The sequence below is a fragment of the Lepidochelys olivacea genome, assembly GCF_965140295.1.
Source record: "Lepidochelys olivacea isolate rLepOli2 genome assembly, chromosome: 1".
In the NCBI taxonomy this organism is placed as follows: domain Eukaryota; kingdom Metazoa; phylum Chordata; order Testudines; family Cheloniidae; genus Lepidochelys; species Lepidochelys olivacea.
Genome location: NC_140411.1, coordinates 29,653,825 through 29,680,219, shown reverse-complemented (window position 1 = coordinate 29,680,219; position 26,395 = coordinate 29,653,825). Strand labels below are relative to the sequence as shown.

Below are 26,395 nucleotides of genomic sequence, written 5' to 3'. Positions count from 1 at the left end.
CCCAGGTAGCATCTTTGTTGGCTAGCTGCCTATTGAGAGCATAATGTTAATTCATTACAGCCCAGACTCACCAAAGAAACCCTTCCTGTGAATGTAAGTGGAACTACCCGCACATAAAGTTCGCCATTGGATCATCTCTTACCTGAGGGAGAGCAGTTAATTTTTAAAGCTGTGTGGAAAAGAGAAGTTCTGTTTTACAAAGAATTTAAAAAGCAGGCTTCATTCTGAATCAGCATGAAAATCAATAATTTTGAAATTCTCTGCCAAGGAAATATGGAAAAAGTTCATCAATGTAACTTACAAATGTAGATTTTTTTGTTACATAACTGCACTCAAAAACAAAACAATGTAAAACTTTAGAGCCTACAGTCCACTCAGTCCTACTTCTTGTTCAGCCAATCACGCAAAGACAAACAAGTTTGTTTACATTTGCAGGAGATAATGCTGCCTGCTTCTTATTTACAATGTCACCTGAAAGTGAGAACAGGCGTTCGCATAGCACTTTTGTAGCCCGCATTGCAAGGTATTTACTTGCCAGATATGCTAAACATCCATATGCCCCTTCATGCTTCAGCCACTATTCCGGAGGAAATGCTTCCATGCTGATGATGTTCGTTAAAAAAATAGTGCGTTAATTAAATTTGTGACTGAACTGCTTGGGGGAGAATTGTATGTCCCCTGTTCTGTTTTACCGGCATTCTGCCAATATTTCATGTTATAGCAGTCTCGGATGATGACCCAGCACATTGTTTGATTTACGAACACTGTCACTGCAGATTTGACAAAACGCAAAGAAGGTACCAATGTGAGATTTCTAAAAATAGCTACAGCACTCGACCCAACATATTGTGTTCACCTATGCATCTGATAATTCTATTCTTTAGTACAGTTTCAACCAATTTACCTGGTAGTAATGTCTGGTTTACTGACCTGTAATTGCCAGGATCACCTCTAGAGGCTCTTTTAAAAATTAGCATTATATTAGCTATCCTCCAGTCATCTGGTACAGAGGTTGATTAAAGTGATAGGTTACATACCAATTAATAGTTCTTCAGTTTCATATTTGAGTTCCTTAAGAACTCTTGGGTGAATACTATCTAGTCCTGGTGATTTATTACTGTTGAATTTATCAATTTGTTTCAAAACCTCCTCTATTGACACCTCAATCTGGGACAATTCCTCATATTTGTCACCTAAAAAGAATGGCTCAAGTGTGGGAATCTCCCTCACATCCTCTGCAGTAAACACCGATGCAAAGAATTCATTTAGCTTCTTTGCAACTGCCTTGTCTTCCTTGAGTGCTACTTTAGCACCTTAATCATCCGGTGGCCCCAGTGATTGTTTGGCAGACTTCCTGCTTCTGCTGTACTTTACATTTTTTTGCTGTTAGTTTTTGTGTCTTTTGCTAGCTGCTCTTCAAATTCTTTTTCGGCCTGCCTAAGTATACTTTTACACTTGACTTGCCAATGTTTATGCTCCTTTCTATTTTCCTCACTAGGATTTGACTTCCAATTTTTGAAGGATGCCTTTTTGCCTCTAACTGCCTCTTTTATTCTGCTATTTAGCCATGGTGGCATTTTTTGGTCATCTTACTGGGGGCTTTTTTTATTAGGGGTATACATATACCTCTATTGAGCCTCTATTATGGTGTTTTTAAAAAGTTTCCTTGAAGCGCGGAGGCATTTCACTCTTGCAACTGTTCTTTCTAATATCCATTTAACTTGCTTCCTCATTGTTGCATAGTTTCCTTTTTTGAAATTAAATGGTACTGTGGTGTTCTTCTTTGGTATTTTCCTCTCTACAAGGATGATAAATTGAATTACATTATGGTAGCTATTACACAGTGATTCAGCTATATTCACTTCTTAGACCAGATCCTGTGCTCCACTTAGGTCTAATCAAGAATTGCCTCTCCCCTTGTGGGTTCTAGGACAAGCTAGACTAGCTAGTAGTCATTAATAGTGACTAGAAATTTTATCTCAGACCCCACTCCCCAGCAGGAGCTCAAGGGCTGGATTAAAATGGCTGGCGGGCCAGATGCAGCCCGCAAGCCGTAGTTTGCCCACCCCTGTTGTAATGGGTCAATATACTCAGACTGTTAAGGGATGCTTCCCAAAGGATTTCTCTTTTATCGTTATGGTTGTAATTATATAGAGTTCAATCCCCTTCCTGTGATAGTCAGCCTTCAGTGTGCTGAGAATGAGTAGAGCTATTCAGTGTGTCTGGACAGATCAAACAGGGAATACAGTGGGGAGTGTGTGTTAAGGTTCTCTTCAAACACACATGTCTTGGGTTATATATATTTGTAAATATGGTAACGGGAATCTACCCAGTATGGGAATATATGATTTAGAGTGAGTGCACAGTCATTGTTTTATGGAAAGGAGGGGTAGCCCCTCCTCTGGGAAAGTGGGAGGAGGTGGCCCCCTCCCCTCCGGGAAAATGACAGTAGGTGAATAAGGGGAGAAACAGAGCATCTGGGAGTAAGCAGAGAGAAAGAGAGCAAGGAGAGAGGGCAGACAGGCAGATGGCAGGAAACTGGGACTGGGAGACACTGAGAACGAGTGGAGAGGCTGAGATTGGGCAGGACAGACAGATGTGCAGGAGAGGGTCCTGTCAGGTTAAAGATGGATGGTCAAGTCGGTCTTTGTTTAATGGCGTGTTCCTGAGCATCCATTCCTGATCATCAGATCTGGTCTGATTCATGCTGTCCCAGGGACCCAGAACAGGAGCAGACCCAAAGTCTTGCAAAATGAAGCCTTTAAAATAAATATTTTTGATTCCTCTAGAATTATCATCAACAATGGGACTATCAAAATTGACTGGTATAAGAGAGGGCAGAATTTGGCTCCAAGAGTTTTGCTAAAAATATTAATCTCCCTCATTCTGAATCAGTATTTCTCCATGTTGTTTTCACAATTATCTTTTTTTAACTAATGGGGTGTTTAGTTCTGGTTTATTGCTCTTTACTTACAGCTGTTATTTCCAAAGACACCACAGAGGGACCTTGCCTTTCTTGAGTGAGCACTACAGTAGTTATTTAGCTTTTCATCAGTCTTACAGCCCCGACACAGCAAGCGCTCTGATGAGTTTTGTCATGAGCCATTTACAAATGCAGGAACCCATTGCTGCAGCCGTTGCCAGGCCTATCATGGGGTGACTGATTCACTAGAATGTAGGCTAGGTAACAAGATATGCCTTTTCTGCTCATTCAGCTCCAGCCTTGATCTGGCTGATTCACAGAACCTGACCTTAACAGATCGGTGGGGTCATAGGGACACAGGGGTGAAAAGGGATATAGGCCACTTGTACCCTTAGCCCCTACCAAAAATGCCAGTATTTGAAGATGGCACAGAAAATGGCAGAATGAATGCAGAACTGATGAGCACAAGATTCCAGAAGATACTGAAATTCAGACATGGTCATTTCGCATGCTGCAAAGACCTTTAGTTCTCAAAGCACTGTGGGAGGCTTGCATGCCACAAATCCTGCTAATTCAATGGGGGTTGCACTGCTGAGACACAGAATGAAGCTTTTCTTATTTTTTTTCTAACTGAAAGGGGCCAAGTTGCCAGACCTTAAGACCTGATTACCCATCAAAGACATACAGGATGGACTGCAGTCGGACAAGCTTTCACCACGCATTCCAGACTTCATGTCTCACTCTGAACTTGTAGGCACTGATCCCAACAGGAAAGACTAACGCAGGGTCTCTGGATCCAGAAGTCCAGCAGTCTGAGTGGCCTGATATAGCAAAGTGCCATGGAGGAATGAAGTGTTTATTTCTGCCTTCACTGACACAGATGTGACTCCTAATGGGAGGGCAAGTGAGGACCAACCTGGACATCAAGAGTTTATCTAGGGTGGCTGAGAGGGTAATATCAGGGAGCCCATTGGGGTGGAGAAAGAGCAGGAGTCTATGCAGCAAAAGGGTGATTTTTTGAGGTGGGGCAGCAAAGTTTTGGTGAGTCTGGCCCCATTTTCCGTTAATCCACCCCTGTTTCTATGGCTTAACCTCTATTCACATTCATCCCTTCACCTCACAGCTGGGAAGGGCTGAGTGAAATTCCCACACTTGCACACACAATTACAGTGATTATAGATACACAACATGAGTGAAACTGTATGTGCACAATCCTGGCCTCTGATATGTTGAAAATCAGGTACCATTGCACAAGAGCTGCAGTCCTAACCCTTATGTCCTGGCCAAATTCCATCAGCGGTAATTACAGTCTACCCTCCTAAATTCCCTCTACAGTTTCAATTACTGATGGTGAGCTAATGACAAAGCTCATCGGAAAACTACCCATGGTAGGGGCTGCAAGACTGATAAAAGACTAAATGACTACAGGAATTCACATTTGAGAAAGGCAAGGTCTCTGCACAGCATCTTTGCAATTAACAGCTATAAATAAAGAGCAATAATCCAGAATTAAATAACACATTAGCTAAAAAATAGACAGGATTGCAAAAACACCCTGAGGTAAATGACTCTGATTCAGAATGACAGTTGTTATGGCCACATTCTGTTTCGGGTTATACACTGGGGCCATGGGTTATACACTGGGGCTATCAGTGGTATAGCAAGTGTGACCTAGAGCAGAATTTGGTCCTTAATCTGATTTGAAAAAACAAGAGAAAGTATGGTCCAGTGGTAAGGGTGCTTGCCAGGGACTTGGGAGATCGGGGTTCAATTCCTGTCTCTGTCACAGACTTCCTGTGTGTCGTAGGACAAGTCATTGAGTTGCTCTGTGCCTCGGTTTCCTAGCTGTAAAACTGGAATAACAAAATGCCCCCACCTTCTGTGGATGTTATGAAGATAGACCCATTGAAGATGGTGAGGTGCTCAGATGTTATCAAAATGAGAGGCATAGATGATAGGAACTTAGCTCTGATAGCCTATGGAACCCCAGTGGCTGCCCTTTCAATCACCACAACCTGTCTCTTCTAATTATGTAGATCTCAGTACATACAGACACATATGAATGAAGCTGTACTGAGTGCACTCAGGCTGCAATTTAGCCACAAATTTGCAAAGAGCTTGCAGTCTTCTGGCTGAAGCTCCTACCAAAAGATGTAACAGAGTGTACAGAAGGGGCCCACATAACACCAGACCTTGCTTGCAACAGAGTGCAAGCCAAGTTGTATTCTGCCCCTCAGAAAGGACTTATAAATGACACCATATCAGTGACATCAGTCACATGGTCCCTGCTAAACCTGGACTGCAAAGGGATTTTCATTACATCTGGAGAAAAGGAAATTCCTTGTGGATCTCAACAGCAAAGTACTCAACCAATATTCTCATATCAAACTAATCTATTCTGCAGGCAATAGCTGCCCACAAAATATAAATACAGATTGTAAATTCTGTGCCCCCTCTTTTTCTATTATTGGAAAAGCTTTACATCATATTTGTCACATTTGGCTCTCTGGCCTAGACTAGTAGACACTCCAAGCATCCACACCAATTTGTGTGATGTGATCTCAAAGAGCTATATTTGTTTATAATTGTTATCTGTGATATGCTGAGAGCACAGCATGCGGTTACATCATTACTTCTGGTTATGTGTCAATAAAACCATCTTTTGAAGCAGAGTTGTAGTCAGAAAAGGGACTACAGCTTTGGCTACACTGGCGATTTTAACCATCAGTTGCCCAGCCATCAGTTTAGCTGCCCTGGTGTAGACCCTTTGTATCAAAAGGCAAAGGCATTATAAACTGAAAATTGCATTGGTGTAATCTATCCTTGCTTGAAACTGTCCCCAGAATAGACAAGGCCTGTGTGAAAGTGGTATCTTCTTATTCAACAGACCTGCTTCTGTATTCAGAACACTATCTACAGGTCTAATGACATCTGTTAACAATGCAGCGCCAACACAGTTATGGAAGAGTGGGCTAGACTGCCTTCTGCTTTGCGCATCTACAACAAAATGATCATCTACATTCCCACAGTGGCATCTTTGTTACTGATGATGTTGCATGAGCCAGAAAGAACACAGTATGACTTTCAAATTCCAGGTGGAGTTAGCGTGGCTGGCAGTTGGAAACCCCAAGCCAAATCCTCAGATGGTGTAAATCAGCATTTGCTCCAATGCATTCAGTGGAGCTAGGCTGATTTACACCAACTGAAGATTTGCCTCCTACTTTTAACTTGTAAACTCAGCAAACTTGATATGGAAATATGGAAGCCACGGAGAAGGAAAAGATATGAAACCCATACAAGGTCACTTTGCAGAGTGACTTCTCCTTAAACACTCTTTTAACACATTGAAATCTGTGGTCATAGAACAATATCTATGCATCCTAGCAAACACTCATTTAGCTAGTAGGATGGTACATCCACTCATTCAAGATTTGTGCAGTAACTATTTGTTCTTCAGTGTTGGGTATACTTTTGGTTGGTATCTCATTGGCTAAGGTCCTAGTAAAGGATTTTTTAAAAATTTGCTTTAAATCGCAGTATAATGTATGACGTGATCTGGTTCAAATAAAGTTTAGTGTTTTTAGTAACATGTAGTAGCAAGTACACACCCACAGGCTACATTATAGACATAAATATTAGAATGTTAAGGAATTACAGAGCCTAAATATTCTGGAATATCCAACAGTTTGAGTCCAGTTTCCTCACTCTGAAACTATCACAGAGTCCTTTAAAAAGACATGGTTACTTACTGTAACTGGTTCTTCAAGATGTGATACAAAAGTGTATTCCACTTATGTGTGTGCAAACACAGTGCACTGGTGCCAGAGAATGCTGCCTAGTGGTACCCTTGCCTTGTAGCCATAGCCCCTCCATTGGCTATATGAGGCAGCACCTCCGCAACCCCCATCAGTTCCTTCACGCTGAACGCCAAGAGTATAGACTCCAAAGCTGAGGGGACAGAGGGTGGATTGTGGAATACTACGTCTGCATCACATCTTAAAGAACCCAAGTTATACTAAGTAACCGTTTCATCTTCTTTGAGTAGATGCAGCCGTGTATTGCACTTAGGTGACTCATAAGCAGTACTTGGAGGAGGTGGGGCCCAGAGTCTGCTTAAAGGACTGCTCTACCAAAGTTTACTGCAACATCCAGAGCAGATACAATGGCATAATGACTGGTAAACGTATGCACAGACAACCAAGTGGCACCCCGTAAATGTCCAATGCTGAAACGCCACTTCAAAATACCATTGATGTAGCCTGCACCCTCATGGAATGAGCTCACACCCCTTGAGGGGTGTAGCTTGCATTTTTTCATATTCAGTCTCAAATACAGGAAGTTATCCACCTGGAGACTGCCTGCAAAGAGACTGCTTGTCCCTTCATCTGGTCTGCATAGGACACAAACAGATGAGGCAAAATAATAAAGGGTTTAGTCCTGTCCAGGTAAAAGGCGAGGCAACACTTAACATCCAACGAAAGAAGATGCTGCTTCTCCAGCGTTAAATGTAGCTTAGGTTAGAACACAGATAGATACACTGCCTGTTTCAGGTGAAATTGAGATATCACTTTAGATAAAAACTTAGGGTGTGACCACAAAGGCATTTTGTCTTTCGAGAATTGCCATCAAAGACTGCAACTCACATGCTCTCCTTGCGCATGTTACAGCCACCAGGAATGCAGTTTTTTGACACAGAAGAGGAAAAGAAGATGCCAAAGGCTTGAATGGAGGTCTCATCAGCACCCCTAAGACCGTACTGAGGTCCCACAAAGGAACTGGTTCTTTCACTGGTAGGTGGAGACAAAGGACTCCTTTCAAGAACTTTGAGACCATGGCTTTCACAAATGTCGACCTCCCCTGGATGGGTGGATGAAATGCCGAAATCATAGCTGGGTGGACCTTCAACGAATTGAGTGCAAGACCTGAAGCATGAAGATGCAACAAATACTCCAAGATGTCCTGAATCCCAGTCAACATCAGTTGAACCCTGCGAGTCAATGACCACACCAATAAACATTTCCATTTGGCCAAATAGGCCAATCTGGTGGAGGGTTTCCTACTATTAGGTAAAACCTGTTGAATAGCCTCTGAATATTGTTCCTTCTAATTTAACTATGGAGCAGCCATGCAATGATATATAGAGGGCTGAGTGCAGGGTGCAAGATCTGACTGTGATGCTGGGTCAGGAGGTTGGGATGAAGAGAAAGAGATATGGGAGGCTGAATCGATAACACCAGAAAGCAAGAGAACCAAGATTGCCTTGGCCATGCTGGAGCAATGAGGATGACCCTGGAATGATCCAACCTGAGTTTGAGGATTACCCGAGGGATAATTGGAACTGGAGGAAAAGCACAGAGGAGTGCTGATTCCCAACCCAGGTGAAAGGTATCAGTCATGGAGCCCAGACTAAGGCCCCCTTCAGAGCAAAACAGATGGCATTTCTTATTGTCTTTCATAGTGACCAGATAGATCGTAGTGATGCCCTAAATTACAAAGATGGATTGCAGGACACTGGGTTTCAGAGACTACTTGTGACTTTGGAAGAAATTCCTGCTGAGGTGATCTGTGAGTTGATTCTGGGCCCCAGGTAAGTGATTAATCACTGGAGTAATGTTCTCTCCAATGCGAAACTGCCATGCCCTGATTGGTTCCTGACACAGCACTCAAGTGTGCTTCTCCTTTCTGTTCACATAATGCATCACGGTGGTGTTGTCTGTAAGAATGTGAACTACTGAGCCACGATGCAATCTCAAAGGGCGTGATATGTGTTGTAAATGGACTGAAGTTCCGGAATGCTGACATGAAATGTAGCTTCTCGTTCTGACTACAGGCCCTGAACTCTCAGCGACTCCAGATGTGCTCCCCAGCCTATCAAGGAGGCATCAGTGACAACAGTCCTGGCTGGTGAGACCAAGTGAAGGGAACAGCCTATATTGCCCTCAACAGTCCACCTCCATAAGGAGCGGAGGGAGCCAAATCAATCTGTCTAAGGGGTGATGGGTTGGATGATAAAATTGTCTGCAGCCACATTTGGAGAGGGCGAAGATGCAACTTGGCAAGCAGCCATGTGACCCAACAGCTTTAGGCACTCTAGAGCTGTAGTTAAAGGCTGAAAGTGCAGCTCCAAATACAGATGACAAATCGCCTGAAAACAATCTGTTGGCAGAAGTGCTCTCAAACTTGTAGAACCTATTAAGGCCCCAATGAACTCAATTTTTTGAGTGGGGACCAATGTTGACTTGTCTCTGTTGCAAATGAGACCCAGACGATCAAGTCAGCGAAGTGTGGAGTGTACATGAGAGAGAACTTCTTCCCTGGACTTGCCCTTCAGTAACCAATCATGTAGTTACGGGAAGATATGAATTTCCCCCTTTCCTGTGTTATACTGTCACTACACCCATCCATTTGGTAAAAACTGGGGGAGAAGAGGCCAGACTAGAGGGAGTATGGTATACTGATAATATCGGTGTGCCACAACAAACTGGAGAAACCGTCTGTGGCTCGGAAGAACTGTCATGTGAAAATAAGCACCCTGACGGTCCAGAGTTGTTCTGATTTAACGCAGGGAGGATAGCTGATAGGGTGACCATCCAGAATCTCACATATCTGATATATTTGTTGAGGTTGCAGAGATCAAGAATCAGTCTCACCCCTCCTTTGGTTTTGGGAACCAGAAAGTACTGTGAATAAAACCCTGGGCCCTGGTGCTGTACAGGGACTTCCTCTACAGCTCTCAAAGCTAGTAGAGACTGAACCTGCTCAAGGAGCAATGTCAAGTGAGTGGGCTCCCTGAAGAGAGATGGGGTAGGAAGGTGGAAAGGAGGGATGGAAAAGAACTGGATGGCATAACCTGATCTGATGGTGCTTAGGACCCAGCTGTCAGTAGTAATCAAGCCCCAAACATTATGAAAATGAGACAGCCTGTCCCCAAACAGGGGGGATGGGGATATAGTGATCATGACTGGATCACTGCCCTGGACATACAAATTAAAACAGGCATTTGGTAGATGTTGTGAGAGGATAGAGTCAGCTGGCCAAACCCCAGACCTGACGGCCTCTGCCTCTGGGATCTATGACCCTCTCTGGGGTAGTCTTGTTGCCTTGGGGGTGGAAGGATTGCCCAAAGGCGTGTTGCAAGTGGTACAGTTGATGCTGCCACTCACTGTCAAAATGACATCTCCATGCTGCCTGAGTATATATCCCAAGAGAGCATAGGCTGGTTCTTGAGTCTTTAAACGAGAGCAAGGTTTCAGCAGTCTTTTCCGGAAAAAGCACTCGACCTTTGTAAGGCACATCCTCAATAGTCTGCAACACATCTGGAGCAATGCCTGAATTTTGCAGCCACGACGCCCTTCTCATGGTTACTGCTGAGGCCACAACTCTGGCCGAGGTACCTGCCATGTCCAAAGCTGACTGCAAGGATGTCTTGGCCACCAAATAGAAATCAGCTCCCAACGCTCAAAATTCGTCCCTGGAGGCTCCAGGTAACTGGTGTACAAATTTAGACATAGCTGTCCAATTAATAAAATTGTACTTGGATAGCATTGGCTGCTGGTTTGCAATACACATTTGCAGGGAAGAGGAGGTATAGATTTTTTTACCCATTAAGTCCATCCTCTTGGATTCCTTGTCTTTGGGCACAGACTTACACCTGCCCTGCCAAGCCCCATCATTTGCTGCAGTCACAACCAGGGAATTAGGGAATAGAAGCCCTCAAAACCCTGCGTAGGTACAAAATAGTGTTTCTCTGAACGCTTCGCTGCAGGTGGCACTGAAGCCGGAGTACTCCAAAGAATGTTTGCAGACTCCGTAGTACCTCATTAATAGGTCAATAGGCTACCCTCCCACGGAAGATGGCTGAAGAATATCCAGTAGTTTGTGAGTATTCTCCTGCAGGAACGCTGCCTGGATGCCCAAGGTAGCAGCCACACCCTGCAGAAGGTCCTGGTTGGCCTTGAAGTCCTCAGGACTGATGGAGAAGAGGAGCCTGGTAACCTCAAATCATCAAGGGATGATGATGAAGCAGCAGTTCCACTAGAGATGGGTCCTGCCCTGAACTGTCAGATCTGGACGGGACAACTCTGAGAAGGGAAGCTCAACCGATGTCTGAACTCACAATGGAACACCACCGCCGCCGACGTACCCCTATCAGGTCTTGCTCTGGAACAGGGTGAGGAATGTGACTTTTGACACTGAGGACCATCCCACAGATTCCAAGGAGGTCACTGGAAGTACGGGTAGGGCACTGGTGGCGAGGAGACTCTGGGTCGGGGCCTCTGTCTTGGTACCAGTGCTCTTCTCGGCATCAATCAGGTGAGGGAGAGCAGAAGAAAGATCCCAACCTGAATCCTGAGGCGCCCTGGGTCTCCGGGGACAGTGATGGAGCTGGCCCTGATGATGTAAGGAGATGATCTGATTCACCTGCTACCTAGTAGGAAAGAAGTATTAGTGCTGCTGATGGAATTGGCGCAGCCGACACCAAATACATCACAGTTACATCCGGGGCCAGGAGCAGCGTTGGTACTAACATCAGCAGCTCTAGAACTGATGCAGCAGATGGTGCTGAGATGGAAGACAGGATCTGCTGTCAAGACAATGTCGGTGCCAAGGAGTGCACCAGTGCAGAGGAGGTTCTCAGTGCCAGGCCCCGCACTGGCCTCAATTCTGCAGTCTGTGGCAGGTGGAAATCAGGCTGTGTTGTCCACGGACCCCAAGATACTGAGACAAGCCCAGACGGTGCCAACAAGGTCGTGGATGCCATAACCCCAGTGAAGTCCTGGATGAGCGGGAAGCCCAGAACTGATAGGCAGAGTAGATCTGCAGCTGCCTGCTATACTGTCAGTGTGTAAACACCCAGTGCTGGCATCACTGCCATTGGTACCGGACCCCACGGGCCTTCCAGAGCTGGAACTAGAGTCACCGTAGAGGTGCCGACCCTCCAGGATTGTCCTGGAGCCTCCAAGGATTAAAGATTAATCTTTAATTAAAGATTATGTCATCTGCTGAAACCTCCAGGAATATGTCCAACCGAAGTTAGTAATCCTAGTCACTGCTATGTGCTCCCCTATGCCTCTACGCGGTACTGGGGAGCAGTTTGAAGGGTCTGCTCCATCCCGCGTGCAGGCAGTAGCACGACACCAGTCCATACTCCTCTTAAACGAAGAAGAAGAGTCTCCACGAGACCTGGAGTGGTCCCAATTGGTTTTATGAGACCTTTTCCTTGGCGCACTCCAGGAGGCTGAACAGCTTCTTCATCTCTTAGGAGAGATGCCAGCCCTGCAACACAGAGCAGCGTCACTCACTGAATCTGAGAGCGACCGCCGATCCAACTCGGGCCTCTGTGCTGAAACAGGCCTCATGGCCTGCTCGATGAGGTGCTGCTTCAGACGAAGGTCTCTATCCACTTGAGTCCTTTCTGTGAACGATTAACAAATCTAACACCACTCCTTGGCGTGACCCTGGCCCACACAGAGCAAGCACCTCATGTGGGGATCACTGAAGGGGATCGCCCTTGAACACGACAGGCAGCGTTTGAACCTTGGGAGGGCATCACCCAAGGCAACTAACTACACTAACGACACTAACTTGCTAACTAACACTAACACTAAGTAGGGTTTAACTGTATAACTACGAAGAGAAAAAACTCTCAGTAACTGAGAAGAGATTGTGAGGTGAAAACCACACAGAGCTCCGACTCCAGCCCCAGGCAGTGAGAGCAAACTATACCTTATATAACCAGGGGAGGGGCTACAACCACGAAGCGTGAGTGCTACGGGTACTATGAGGCAAAATTCTCAGGCTCCGATGCACTGGGAGCACACACACTTATGTGGAATACATGGCTGCATCTACTTGTAGAAGAACACTTCTGAAACCTCTAGAACTATTTAGTATTTATTAAGCACTGTACAAGAAAGAAAAAGTCAATACATTAAAGACAGGTGGTCACGGAATGAGGCTCCTGCCTCACAGATTGCACAAGCTGTGCAATGCAGCACATTCTAGTGTTGCTAGCAAATAGCAGCACATGGTAGAATTTCTTTGTTTCCCTATTTCTCCTTTTTTTAAAATGTAGGAAATTCCATATTAAAAAAACCAATGCTAGAAGAAAGCTACAGTTGCAAAGTGAATCATCCACTGACTAAATTACGGCTGTCTGTGCAACCTGAATATCGCCTCCTGCGTACATTATTATGCAGTCAGTGCTATATAGTCACATGCTGTCATTCAAGGAAACCATCAACACACACCAGAAAATGAAGATTAAGTCACATTCAGGACATTTGCTTCAACTGGATCAAATCCGACAAGGTGCTGCATAACACCAGGGAGGTTTTCAACACCCTGAGCTCCCATTGAAGCTCCTTTGAAACAGCTGGTTGGAAATTTTTCATCAAAATGGAGTTTTGACAAAACACTCTGGTTTTGTAGAAATAGAAACATTTCAGAAAATATGTAGATTTTGACAAAATTTTGTTCAGAAATAAAAGAAACAAAATATTTTGATAACATCAAAATGTCCCATTTCAAAATATTCAGAATGGAATGTTTTCATTTTCCATTTCAATATGGCTATTATTTTAAAGAAAATTAGTTATTTTTAGATTAATTTTTTAAAAGGTCAAAATGAGAATGAAATGTTGTGATTTTATCGAAACAAAACTTTTTGATTGACCCAAAACTATTTTTTTTCCATAATTTTTTTTTTTGTGGGAAATTTCTCATTTGGTTTTGTTCTGTTTGGAACAGCACAGCATCCCGCCAATAAAGAAGCCTGAACCTGTGGGGAAATGCCTGGGATGTCACAAGAAGTGTATGACTGCTGTCCCTCCAGTTCCCTTCTTCAAAGAAGGGGCCAAATTCTGCTCTCATTCACATTAGTGTCTATCCTGAGTCATTCCAATGAAGTCAGTGGAGGTTACTCTGAACCTATCCCAGCTGAGAGAAGAATTTGGCTTCTCTGAGATGTGTGTGTTCTGGGACTACCCCTGCAAGCAACATTTTAAAGTAAATATTTAATCAAAATGAGCTAATTTGTGTGTACCGTTCACTCCTGTTGCATGGCTCTGGTGCACAGAGAAAGAACAGGCAACAGAACCTAGTCTGGTAGCTGCAATAATGTTACACAACGAACTAGCTAAGTAAAACCTAACCACAAAGGCAATAAAAAATGATGACTAAGCTCCCTCCTCCACTCCAGTTAAAAACCATATCTTCAGAAGAGATGAATGCAGTACTCACTCTGAGAGGCATAAAAGCCCTCTGTTGCCTTATCTTCATGCCCATCAAATTCTCTGCTGGCTAGCTGCCTATTGGCAGTCTCCAGTCGGTCTGCACATAAACAGGAAATACTTTAAATATAAATACATGTATATAAAATTATAGGCCAACAACCAAGAAAACGCATGCCAGCAGCATGGTATAAATAGAAGCTCAAAAGGGAGATATAAAAATGAAAGAGGCTGAGGTATATATCAAACAGTGAGGGATGAGCCCTGGACTCCTTCAGAAGATTAATCTTTTAGTTTCTGGTTGCTAAGAAGATGTTTACTGGTTGGCAGAGTTCAGGCCTTCATAGATTTGAAAACCAGAAGCAACATTAGATCATCAAGTTGGACTGCCTGCAGTAACACAGGCCACAGAGTTTCACCCAGTGATTCCTGTCCCAAGCCCAGTGACTTGTGGTTGAGCTAGAGCAATGTTTCTCAACCTTTTTGACACCTGGGACCAGTTTGTTGCCTTCCTAAACTGTGTCAGGGAGATCTCAGGGACTGGCGCCGGTCAACGGACCTGTCATTGAGAAACACTGAGCTAGAGCATCTCTTTGAGCAAGACTTAATTTAAAGCTGTCAAGTGAAGAAGAATCCACTATATCCCTGGGTAATGTGTTCCCAATGGTTAATTGCCCTCAATGTTAAAGAGTGCCCCTTATTTCCTGTTTGAATTTGTCAAGCTTCAGGAGATGAAAGCCTGAAACTAACAGTACAGGAAATAGGAGACCTGAATGCCTGCAGCACTGTGGATCACGGTATGAAGTACTCTAATGTAGCTGCTTGTGGTGGTCTCCAGATGAAATTCAGCTCCAGGCTGAGGGCCAGCACAAGGCCTATGCTTTTGTCCCAATTAAGAACTACCTGGAGGATGACAGGGCAATGAAATGATGCCTAAGCATTTTGCCAGCCCTCTGTACACGGGTGAAGCTCACCCTGCAAGTGCAAGGGCAATCCTGCTGTGGGTGGTACTGCTGCACATCACAAAGGGGACAGCCTCACTCCTGACCAGCAGCTAGTACCAGAGAAGCAACAGTGCTGCTTTGAACTGCGATTCCCCTACAGAGAGAGACATGTGATACCCTCCTCCACCACTCAGGCACTACTCATTCTACCTCCCTGCACCCCATTGCTCCATTGGCTCTAGCCTTATTGCCTCTTCACTTCCATTTCTCCATCTGTAAAATGGTGACCAGCCTCCAGCTGTGCTGAGTAAAATCATGACTCAATTTTTAAAGGGCCTCCATTGGACAAGCGCACAAAGAGGAATCTGTGCACACTCAGTGGATAGTTAGGCACACAGTTAAACAATGTGCACATCCATTTGCACTTGCAAAAAGGGTGTCTACAAATGTTGCCTATTCAATGGGAAGCTCTTTGAAAATTTGGCTTTTGAATGTTTGTAATGCATTTGAGACTAGGGCTGTCAAGTGATTAAAAAATAAATCTTAATTAATCGTGCAATTAATCACACTGTTAAACAATAACACAATACCATTTGTTTAAATATTTTTTGGTGTTTTCTACATTTTCAAATATATTGATTTCAATTACAACACAGAATACCAAGTGTACAGTGCTCACTTTATATTTATTTTTGATTACAAATATTTGCACTGTAAAAAACAAAACAAATAGTATTTTTCAATTCATCTCATACAAGTACGGTAGTGCAATCTTTTTATCATGAAAGTTGAACTTAAAATGTAGAATTATGTACAAAAAATCCTGCATTCAAAAATAAAACAACGTAAAACTTTAGAGCCTACAACTCCACTCCGTCCTACTTGTTCAGCCAGTCTCTCAGACAAACAAGTTTGTTTACATTTATGGGAGATAATGCTGCCCGCTTCTTGTTTACAATGTCACCTGAAAGTGAGAACAGGGGTTCGCATGGCACTGTTGTAGCTGGCATTGCAAGATATTTACACGCCAGATGCTCTAAAGATTCATATGGCCCTTCATGCTTCTACCACCATTCCAGAGGACATGCCCCCATGCTGATGAAGGGTTCTGCTCGATAACGATCCAAAGCAGAGCAGACCGACGCATGTTCACTTTCATCATCTGAGTCAGATGCCACCAGTAGAAGGCTGATTTTCTTTTTTTTGGTGGTTCGGGTTCTGTAGTTTCTGCATTGGAGTGTTGCTACTTAAGACTTCTGAAAGCATGTTCCACACCTCATCCCTCTCAGATTTTGGAAGGCACTTCAGATTCTTAAACCGTGGGTCCACTGCTGTAGCTATCTTTAGAAAACTCACATCGGTACCTTCTTTGCATTTTGTCAAATCTGCAGTGAAAGAGTTCTTAAAACGAACAACATGTGCTAGGTCATCATCCAAGACTGCTATAATATGAAATACATGGCAGAATGCGGGTAAAACAGAGCGGGAGACATACTATTCTCCCTCAAGGAGTTCAGTCACAAATTTAATTAACACATTACTTTTTTAACCAGCGTCATCAGCATGGAAGCATGTCTTCTGGAATGGTGGCTGAAGCATGAAGGAGCATACAAATATTTAGCATATCTGGCATGTAAATATCTTACAATGCTGGCTACAAAAGTGCCATGCAAACGCCTGTTCTCAATTTCAGGTGACATTGTAAATAAGAAGCCAGCAGCTTTATCTCCTGTAAATGTAAACAAACTTGTTTGTCTTAGCGATTGGTGAACAAGAAGGACGACTGTGAATTTGTAGGCGCTAAAGTTTTACATTGTTTTGTTTTTGAGTGCAGCTATGTAACGAAAAAAGTCTACACCTGTAAGTTGCACTTTCATGATAAAGATATTGCATTATGGTACTTGTATGAGGTGAATTGAAAAATACTATTTCTTTTGCTTATCATTTTTACAGTGCAAATATATTTGTAATAAAAATAATAATATAAAGTGGGCACTGTACACTTTGTATTCTATGTTGTAGTTGAAATCAATATATTTGAAAACGTAGAAAAACGTTCAAAAATATTTAATAAATTTCAATTGTAGTCTATTGTTTAACAGTGCAATTAAAACTGTGATTAATCATGATAAATTTTTTAAATTGTGATTAATTGTTTGAGTTAATCATGTGAGTTAACTGCGATTAATCGACAGTCCTATTTGAGACTTATATTTTATATTATATATTACATTATATTACATACCTTGCTGTTGAACTCATTATAGATTAGATTTGCAGACTGGGAAGAATAACCTTTAGAGGTTTACTGCAGAGTTTATAATTTTGGTCTTCAGGTTAAATTGGTGTTTTAAGAATTAGAACAAAAATCCAATGCTTAAAGTTGTCTCATGTAGTTTGCTGGGGAACTTGTTTGTAACTTGGAAAATCAGAGCATTTTTATCCTTTACCAACAAACAGAACTTGATTTCTAAAGCAGTTTATCTAAAACACATGAAAATCGGTTTGTCTAAAGCCTGAGGCTGGCGATTAGGAGCTTGATAATTGAGGAATGATACAGCATGTCACTTAGAGTGAAAAAATGTGTAAAAAACTCAACATACCACGGAGATCCCTGTTGAAATCGTGAAGTCTCCTAATTTCTCCTTCAAGCTTGTTTCTCATAGCCTTGTCCAGAGACTCTCTCTTAGTGGTGGTCTTGACCAGGCCCTCATACGCTTCTGAAATCCTCTGAATTTCTATTTCAAACTGAAAGGAGAGAGACCTCCCATTAAAGCAGGGCAGGAATGTATGTCATTCTGACACTCGCTTGGAGCATTTCCCAGGGGTTTTTGTGTGCCGGGGTGATGCACGTTCCAAGTTTCAAACAAGCATATGATTCTATAATAAGAATTCTTTTAGACAGATAACAAACTGATACCTGCACTTTTTAAACATCCCTATTGCACTGAGCAATCAACTTCCCACCCACCTCAGAAATATTCTGCTACAATAGCACAGGTCAATGCTCAGATAAATGCTTCCAAGCAAACTCAAGGGGGGGGGCGGGGTGGACAGACGACTGTTATGTAACAGAGATTTGATCCTCTTTCTTCAGCTACAGAGGCCTCCACTTGAAAGCTGTCCTCAGGGGGTGCTGAGGAAATATGCACATTAGAATGGGCTGAGTTACTCCTGATTTATACTGGTGTAAGTGAATCTGGCCCCTTATCTCTCTAACACACTGTTTTCCGAACACCAGTAGGTCACTGGAGAGCTGTAGATGGTTTGCCATGTCCAGGGCCAATTAATCCATTACTAGGTACTGGCCTAGGCAAGCATATACTACTCCTGTTCTGGTGCCGAGGGGAGGGCCTAGGTGGGTGAGGAGGTGGGGTGTGGAGAATGAGTCCACCCCACACTCAACCCACACACAAGCTCCTGCCCAGCGGGGCTGGGGCTGGATCCCTGTTCCAGACATTGCAGCCTGGGACACGGACTTGCAGTGCCACTCAGGTTTGGCCCCGAGGGCACAGGAGCTGCTGCTGTAAGGTGAGTGGGGTTGGGTTCACACTCCATCCCCCGACCCTCCCGCGCCCAGGGCTGCCCCTCTGCACCAGGCCAGGATTAGGGTTTTGGTCCTGGGGCAGAGGGTGCGTATATATAATGATAGGTTGCAAAAAAAGACAAAATGGTGCGTCATCTTAGATAAAGGTTGGGAACTTCTGCTTTAATGGACTGAAGCAAAAGCCAGGATTTGAACACGCTTGCACTTGGACTGTTGAAATCTAGATTCCAATCCAAACTTAAGCAAATTATAGAGACCTGAATGCACAAAAGGAATTTGGCATGGTGATACTGAAAAGATTCACAAAGCCTGAGATAGGCGTCCAAGCTCCTCTACAATAAACGGGGAGAGACAGGAACTTTGGACTGCAACTCACAAAAGCCAGCACACTATGTGGGGAGCAGCCTAAGCTAGCCAATGGGAGATGCCAATGAGATGGGTTGTGCTAAATCCCACCAAGTCTCAGAGGTAGGTGCCTAAATCCAGGCTATAGGGAGGCATGTAGCTCTGTTTGGGATTCTGAACTGTAAATCCTCTCTTGGCAGCAGCACCTATGTTGTTAGTAAGGAGGAGGAGAGTGGTTAGGGTACTCCCCTAGGATGTGGGAGACCCTTGGCTAAAGCCCACCTCCACCTGAAGGAGAAAGGGGATTTGAACAGGGAACTACCATCTCTTAGGTGAGTGCTCTAACCATTGGGCTATGGGATATTCTGAATGTGGGGCTTCCTCAGGCCATGTCTACACTATGAAATTAGGTCCAATTTATAGAAGTTGGTTTTGTAGAAAGCGTTTTTATACAGTCGATTGTGTGTGTGTCCACACAAATGCTCTAAATGCATTTAGTTGGCGGAGTGCGTCCACAGTACTGAGGCAACCATCGACTTCCGGAGCATTGCACTGTGGGTTGCTATCCCACAGTTCCCGCAGTCTCCGCCGCCCATTTGAAATCTGGGTAGAAATCCCACTGCCTGATGGGGCAAAAACATTGTCCTTGTTGAACCTCATCAGATTTCTTTTGGCCCAGTCCTCCAATTTGTCTAAGTCCCTCTGTATCCTACCCCTACCCTCCAGCGAATCTACCTCTCCTCCCAGTTTAGTGTCAAACTTGCTCAGGGTGCAATCCACACCATCCTCCAGGTCATTTATGAAGATATTGAACAAAACTGGCCCCAGGACTGACCCTTGGGGCACTCCACTTGATACCGGCTGCCAACTAGACATGGAGCCATTGATCACTACCCGTTGAGCCCGACAATCTAGCCAGCTTTCTATCCACCTTATAGTCCATTCATCCAGCCCATACTTCTTTAACTTGCTGGCAAGAATACTGTGGGAGACTGTGTCAAAAGCTTTGCTAAAGTCAAGGAACAACGCGTCCACTGCTTTCCCTTCATCCACAGAGCCAGTTATCTCGTCATAGAAGGCAATTAGATTAGTCAGGCATGACTTGCCCTTGGTGAATCCATGCTGACTGTTCCTGATCACTTTCCTCTCCTCTAAGTGCTTCAGAATTGATTCCTTGAGGATCTACTCCATGATTTTTCCAGGGACTGAGGTGAGGCTGACTGGCCTGTAGTTCCCAGGATCCTCCTTCTTCCCTTTTTTAAAGATGGGCACTACATTAGCCTTTTTCCAGTCGTCCGGGACTTCCCCCGATCACCATGAGTTTTCAAAGATAATGGCCAATGGCTCTGCAATCACATCCGCCAACTCCTTTAGCACTCTCAGATGCAACACATCTGGCCCCATGGACTTGTGCACGTCCAGCTTTTCTAAATATTCTCGAACCACTTCTTTCTCCGCAGAGGGCTGGTCACCTCCTCCCCATGCTGTGCTGCCCAGTGCAGCAGTCTGAGAGCTGACCTTGTTCGTGAAGACAGAGGCAAAAAAAACATTGAGTACATTAGCTTTTTCCACATCCTCTGTCACTAGGTTGCCTTCCTCATTCAGTAAGGGGCCCACATTTTCCTTGACTTTCTTCTTGTTGCTAACATACCTGAAGAAACCCTTCTTGTTACTCTTAACATCTCTTGCTAGCTGCAACTCCAGGTGTGATTTGGCCTTCCTGATTTCATTCCTGCATGCCCGAGCAATATTTTTATATTCATCCCTGGTCATCTGTGCAGTCTTCCACTTCTTGTAAGCTTCTTTTTTGTATTTAAGATCAGCAAGGATTTCACTGTTAAGCCAAGCTGGTCGCCTGCCACATTTACTATTCTTTCTACACATCGGGATGGTTTGTCCCTGTAACCTCAATAAGGATTCTTGAAAATACAGCCAGCTCTCCTGGACTCCTTTCCCCCTCATGTTATTCTCCCAGGGGATCTTGCCCATCAGTTCCCTGAGAGTGTCAAAGTCTGCTTTTCTGAAGTCCAGGGTCCGTATTCTGCTGCTATCCCACAGTGCACCATTGTGACCGCTCTGGACAGCACTCTGAACTCGGATGCACTGGCCAGGTGTACAGGAAAAGCCCCAGGAACTTTTGAATCTCATTTCCTGTTTGGCCAGGCGAGCTCATCAGCACAGGTCACCATACAGTCCCAGAATCGAAAAAGGGCTCCAGCATGGACCAAACAGGAGGTACTGGTTCTTATTGCTGTCTGGGGAGAGGAATCTATGCTATCAGAACTACGTTCCAAAAGACGAAATGCCAAAACATTTCAAAAAATCTCCGAGGCCATGAGAGACAGAGGCTACATCAGGGATGCAACACAGTGCCGCATGAAACTTAAGGAGCTCAGACAAGTGTACCAGAAAACCAAAGAATCAAACGGACGCTCCGGGACAGAGCCCCAGACATGTCACTTCTACGCTTATAATAGAGCCCATCTGGCATGAAAACTCTAGGGTTTAGGGCACTCTCTGTTTTCATAAGGACTCTTAAAACCGATTTCTGTATAGGCCAATACCTTCGAATTGCTGCCACACTAACCCTAATTCGAAACGGCGATGTCGATTTCAGCGCTAATCCCCTCGTTGGGGAGGAGTACAGAAATCGGTTTTAAGAGCCCTTTACGTCGAAAAGAATGGCTTCGTTGTGTGGATGGGTGCAGGGTTAATTCGATTTAACGCTGCTAAATCCAGCATAAACTCGTAGTGTAGACCAGGCCTTAGTCTCTCCAGTGGAAGCTGTTGCCCTGTGGCTAAATAATTAGAGTCATTGGAGCAGGGGGACTGGACCCTGGGATATAGGTCTCTGTCTTTCTCTCATTATTTGTGCCAGAAAGAGAGCACAAGCATAAGAATGACTCTATACCCTGGTGGTGAGGGCACCCAGACAGGGAGGCAGTATGCACTAGCTCAGAGGCAAAGACCTAGGTGCCTTGGCAATTTCTGCTGCCAAAACTTAGGCGCTGAATGAGTTTAGGTGCCTGCAGGATTCAGCAGGAGTTTAGTACATTGCAGTGTCCCAAAACGCGGGATTTAGGGGTCTAAAACAGGATTTTAGGTATTTAACTCCTTTTGTGCATTCAAGCCAGGACAGATTTGGTATTCAAGCCATTACAGAGTTAGAGTGTACTCAGATCCCTACCTGGTCCAAGGGTGCTAGAGGGGAGTCAAAAGCAAGGTCTGGTATGCAGTGTCGCTGAATCTCATGAAAACCAGCTACTGGAGTGCTGGGATTATGATAGAATCTCAGTTTTCATTTGAAAAAAAAAAATTATAAATAAGGACCGAATCCTCAGCTGGTGCAAACTGTCATAGCTCCAGCGAAGTAAATGGCGCTATGCTGATTTACACCAACTGAGTATCTGGCTCTATATTTATAGACCTCATGGCTGTGGAGAAAAGCAGGAAAACAAGACCCCTAATGGCTCAAAAATCGGGAGGCAAATTAAAAGAACCCAAATTCACCACTGGTTACAATCTCATGAGATTTTAGCCAATCTCAACATATTCAGGGCCTGATTCAGGATTTTTGGACACTTGGGGTTGGCAATTTGGATCTGAGCCCATCTCTCCTTATAATAGAGCCCATCTGGCATGAAAACTCTAGGGTTTAGGGCACTCTCTGATGCTGCTTGGACTTGATGCTGCAGCAACGGCAAAGAAGAGGCCCAGCTACAGTAATGTTTGTATTGGAGCTGTACAAAATGTTTGCAGTGGAACTCGAAACTAGTGAAACTGGCCAGGCTTTGCATTTTGTCACAAACTCGAACTTGCATCCAGATTCCCCAAAAGGTTTGTGATTGTTTAGAACCACCCTGAGGCCTGTGATGTGTGACTTTGCAGGGTTGGGATGTAGAACGAGCTAGGAGAAACTCAGCCATTTCGACTTACTTTTGATTTCAGTTTATTTAGACCTGACACTGAAGGTAAAACTCAGGGGTATCAATCTATGTTAATGGAAACTAACCTGGACCTGATCCAAAGCCTAATGAAATCAATGGAAAATCTCCTATTGTCTTCAAGGGCTTTGGATCAGTCTCCAAACTCATCAAATATCTAACTTACGTGGTTATTTAACAATTACCATGCACTCACTGCTCATCTCTACTCAAAATTTTTAAAAGGTCATTAACAAAGCTACCTAACGTCCACTGCTTCCCAAGTGACCCCCAATTCTGCACAACACAGAGAATCCAATGGGCTTCTTGTAACATGGCAGTGAAACAGCACAGTATGATCTTAAACACTGTCTTAGTGCTACCACAAATTAGTGTCCTTTTTATTTTGTTTTTAAAAAGCAAGAACTCCAGGAAGCAGAATTACTGTTCAGCTAATAACATCTTTAAAAGGTGGCCTTTCTCTTTAGCACAACTGAGACACACCAAAATAACAGTCGCACTTTGAGCACAAGAGACCGCATACTCAAAATAACTCGAATAAACCTTGCCACATTACTTTGTTGCTGTAAGAAAACCACCTTGTACAGGAAGAGAGTTTATTTTTCACTCTTTCCTGAACTACGACTGGAGAATTTATCAGCAATCGTTTACTTTCCAACTGGCAACGGGCAAACATGCTTGGATAAAATAAAACACTTTGTCCAAAATTCAGTCTTTGTCCATCTTTGTCCAAAATTCAACCCGAATCTTTACTGCGGTTCAAAAACATCTGGACAACTTTTTTTCTCATCTTCTGTAGCCAAAATTTGGACCAAAATTTAACAAAAAAAGCTGTTTTGCTTGGGATGACAATTACTAGAAATCTCAAGAGAAAGCCTGTTCTTGCAAGTTTTGCAGAATCAGACCAATGCTTCAATTAGCTGGTTTTTACTCTATAATAATACATAACACCCCAACAGTGCCTTCCCTCTGAAGATATCATAGTGCCTTACAAAGTAGGCATAAATTTCAAAGCTAGAAGGGCCCATTATGATCATCTAGCCTGACTTCTGCCATAACACAAGCCATAGAACTTCACTCAGCAGCTCCTGAGCCATGCCATCGTTTCTGGCTGGACTAGAGCAGATCTTTTAGACAGACATCCTGTCTTAATGTAAAGACTTCAAGTGATGAAGAGTCCAGCACACCTTGGTTAATTACATTAGTGTAAAAATCAGCACTTATTTCTAGTTTGAATGTATCTAGCTTTGGCTCCCAGCCACTGGATCTTGTTATGTCTTTGTTGCCAGATTAATGAGCCTCTACTACCAGAAATTTTCTCCTCGGGTAAGTACTTATAGACCATGTTGAAGCCACCTCTTAGCCTTCTATTTACCAAGCTAAACAGATTGAGCTTCTCCAAGTCTCTCACAGGAAGGCAGGTTTTCCAGACCTCAAATCATTCCTGTGTCTATTTTCTGAACCCTATCTAATTATTCAACATCCTTTTTAAAGTACAGACACCAGAACTGGACATAGCATTCCACTAGTGGTCACAGCAATGCCATATACAGAGGTAATATCACCTCCCTGCTCCTTCTCAACATTTCCCTGGATCACATAACTCCCCTCCCCCTTAGACACCTCATCACTTTGGGATCTCATGTTATACTGGCTATCTCCATTTTCCAGATGAGGCACCAGGAGATGAAGTGACTTACCCAAGATTACACAGGAAGTCTGTGGCAGAGGTGGAAAGAGAACCTACCTCTCCAGATTCCCAGGGCTTATGCTTTATCCCCACAACCATTCTCCCATGTTAGTCTTTCCTGCCTAAAAGCCACCTGTTACATAAAGTTCCTGTTGCAATTAAATTAATTTACTAACACAGCCAGGCAGTTTAACAGCTTATTAGTGCAGATCAATATTGTTAAGTCATACAAGTGAAGCCTTGTTCAATGCCCTTTGTCATAAATATAAAGGGAAGGGTAAACCCCTTTGAAATCCCTCCTGGCCAGGGGAAAGCTCCTCTCACCTGTAAAGGGTTAAGAAGCTAAAGGTAACCTCGCTGGCACCTGACCAAAATGACCAATGAGGAGACAAGATACTTTCAAAAGCTGGGAGGAGGGAGAGAAACAAAGGGTTTGTGTGTCTGTCTGTAGTCGTCTTGGCCGGGGACAGAACAGGAATGGAGTCTTAGAACTTTTAGTAAGTAATCTAGCTAGGTATGTGTTAGATTATGATTTCTTTAAATGGCTGAGAAAAGAATTGTGCTGAATAGAATAACTATTTCTGTCTGTGTATCTTTTTTGTAACTTAAGGTTTTGCCTAGAGGGGTTCTCTATGTTTTTGAATCTAATTACCCTGTAAGATATATACCATCCTGATTTTACAGGGGGGATTTCTTTATTTCTATTTACTTCTATTTTTTTATTAAAAGTCTTCTTGTAAAACACTGAATGCTTTTTCATTGTTCTCAGATCCAAGGGTTTGGGTTTGTGGTCACCTATGCAAATTGGTGAGGCTTTTTATCCAACATTTCCCAGGAAAGGGGGGGTGCAAGTGTTGGGAGGATTGTTCATTGTTCTTAAGATCCAAGGGTCTGGGTCTGTAGTCACCTAGACAAATTGGTGAGGCTTTTTACCAAACCTTGTCCAGGAAGTGGGGTGCAAGGTTTTGGGAAGTATTTTGGGGGGAAGGACGCGTCCAAACAGCTCTTCCCCAGTAACCAGTATTAGTTTGGTGGTGGTAGCGGCCATTCCAAGGATAACGGGGGTAATATTTTGTACCTTGGGGAAGTTTTGACCTAAGCTGGTAAAGATAAGCTTAGGAGGTTTTTCATGCAGGTCCCCACATCTGTACCCTAGAGTTCAGAGTGGGGGAGGAACCTTGACATGGTGGCACAGTGGTGGGATTAACCTGAAATCATTTTGAGATCCAGTTGAGATTTTTTGAACTAGAAATACAGATTTTAAAAAGGAATTTTTAGGAAGTCCAGAAGGCAGCTTTGAAACTGAAAGCAGCTTGGTTTCTCTCTGCTTTGTGGCCAAGCAGAGACAAAAGGGGATTATCTTGTGAATTGCAGGTTTTCTTTGCCTGGAGGCAGGGTACTTAACTCCTGCAGGGAAATTCACAGTCTTCCAACCCAGAGGTTTTTTTTTTTTTCTTTTCTTCCTAAAAGTAAATAGGGGGTGTGTGCTCTACCCATTTGCCTGGAGACAAAAGTGGCAGGGTTTTTTTTAGGATTTTGATTTTTTTTTTTTTTTTGTTTTACAAGGAGCACAGGTTTGAAAAGAAATTTTTTTCTTCTTTGGGCTGGGTAAGCAGGTTTCCAAGTAGTTGGAGGGTTTTTGCTTTAATTTGGGCCCAGAGCAGAGACAAGGGAATTGTCTTTTTCTGTAGGCTGACAATCACTATCAGAGAATAGGTATTCTATTCCAGCACAGCAAAATTTTACAGCCAAGTTTTGTTTGTTTATTTCT

The 26,395-nt window shown here is 43.6% G+C and overlaps 1 protein-coding gene across 2 annotated transcripts in view; it reads right to left on the bottom strand.

Moving 5' to 3' along the window:
* AMOTL1 (angiomotin like 1) overlaps nt 1-26,395 on the bottom strand; it is a 154,818-nt gene that overhangs the window by 31,659 nt on the left and 96,764 nt on the right. For both annotated transcript variants that reach the window (XM_084617772.1, XM_084617773.1), the window contains 2 exons: nt 17,702-17,846; nt 14,165-14,254 (listed from right to left, as the gene is read on the bottom strand). In XM_084617772.1, coding sequence (XP_084473898.1) covers nt 14,165-14,254; nt 17,702-17,846 — 235 coding nt within the window. The remainder of the gene's footprint in view (nt 1-14,164; nt 14,255-17,701; nt 17,847-26,395) is intronic.